Source organism: Galeopterus variegatus, unplaced genomic scaffold (genome assembly GCF_000696425.1).
Source record: "Galeopterus variegatus unplaced genomic scaffold, G_variegatus-3.0.2 Scaffold2080, whole genome shotgun sequence".
Lineage (NCBI taxonomy): Eukaryota > Metazoa > Chordata > Mammalia > Dermoptera > Cynocephalidae > Galeopterus > Galeopterus variegatus.
Genome location: NW_007728191.1, coordinates 160,014 through 161,317, shown reverse-complemented (window position 1 = coordinate 161,317; position 1,304 = coordinate 160,014). Strand labels below are relative to the sequence as shown.

The 1,304-nt window shown below is 38.2% G+C and overlaps 1 protein-coding gene across 1 annotated transcript in view; it reads left to right on the top strand.

Moving 5' to 3' along the window:
* The window catches only part of CPS1 (carbamoyl-phosphate synthase 1, mitochondrial), a 118,958-nt gene that overhangs the window by 36,316 nt on the left and 81,338 nt on the right, over nucleotides 1-1,304 (top strand). The window contains 2 exon segments of the mRNA XM_008580409.1: nucleotides 256-394; nucleotides 1,134-1,215. Coding sequence (XP_008578631.1) covers nucleotides 256-394; nucleotides 1,134-1,215 — 221 coding nt within the window.

Sequence of the window (1,304 nt, the reverse complement as noted above, 5' to 3'; positions counted from 1 at the left end):
GCTCCCTTTCCTAAATCCGATTATTGAAGTTTAATAGACCTGATATTTAACACACAACAAAGCTTCCTGAATTGATTTTTGTTGCTAAAATTATTGGGATTAACAGTCTGTGACTTTTCTCACAGAGTAATTTTCACCTAAACAATTGAAACTTTTGAATTTTAACAGGCTTTTCTTGTTCACTACTTTACAATGCATTTATAGTCTCCTCTTCACTTTTCCATTTCTCTATTCTTTATCTTCTTTTCTCTCCAGAGGGCAGAATCAGCCTGTTTTGAATATCACAAATAGACAGGCTTTTATTACTGCTCAGAATCATGGCTATGCTCTGGACAGCTCCCTCCCTGCTGGATGGAAACCACTTTTTGTGAATGTCAACGATCAAACAAATGAGGTAGGTGCTCTCACTAAACCTGCTCAGTTGGTGAAGAGAAACACAGGGCTTTANCAAATGAGGTAGGTGCTCTCACTAAACCTGCTCAGTTGGTGAAGAGAAACACAGGGCTTTAAATGCTCTGTGATACAGACACCTTTCCCTGTGTATGTGGGATCTGGGGGGAAGGCGTGTTGAAGAACTCTTATAGGTTAAGTCACATAGCTGTCTGCTTAAAAAAAAAGTCATTTCTTTCTGTCTTATTCTCTCATCAGTTGACTCATTAAGATCCATTATTTGAGGCCTTAGTCAACAATTGTCTTTCACATCCATTGTTAGTGGACGGTTGGTACAAATATGTTTGGCTGTCTTGGTGGGACTCTGGAACTCACTTTGCACTGGAATAGTCCTTCAGAAGACCTTGGGGAAGTAATTTAGGAATTGGAGATAGTATGAGGATTTGAGTTTATTCTAAACAGGGCCCAGAGAGGTCCCAAAGTTTATAGACCAAATCTGTTTGGAACTACATGTGGTGAGTCTTCGTTGGCCCATTTTCTATTCTTACAAAAACGGTCAGATACTTCAGTCCTGCAGATCTCCGATCATGTTACTTAATAGTTCTGTTAGTTTTTAAAATGTTATTAAGCATTTAACTCAGTTTTTTATTTGAACTTTATTGTCCAGTGAATAATATGTAGCCACACTTGACATTCGTGTTATGGAAGGAATTTCAGTTTCTTCCTGTTTCTTATTCCTTTAGGGGATTATGCATGAGAGCAAACCCTTCTTTGCTGTGCAGTTCCACCCAGAGGTCAGCCCAGGGCCAACAGACACTGAGGTATGTGAAAAAGATGAGGTCTATTATATACTTAAAAAACAAAACAAAACAAAACGAAAAACCAGAGATGAATTTTTGTGAAAACTCTAGAAA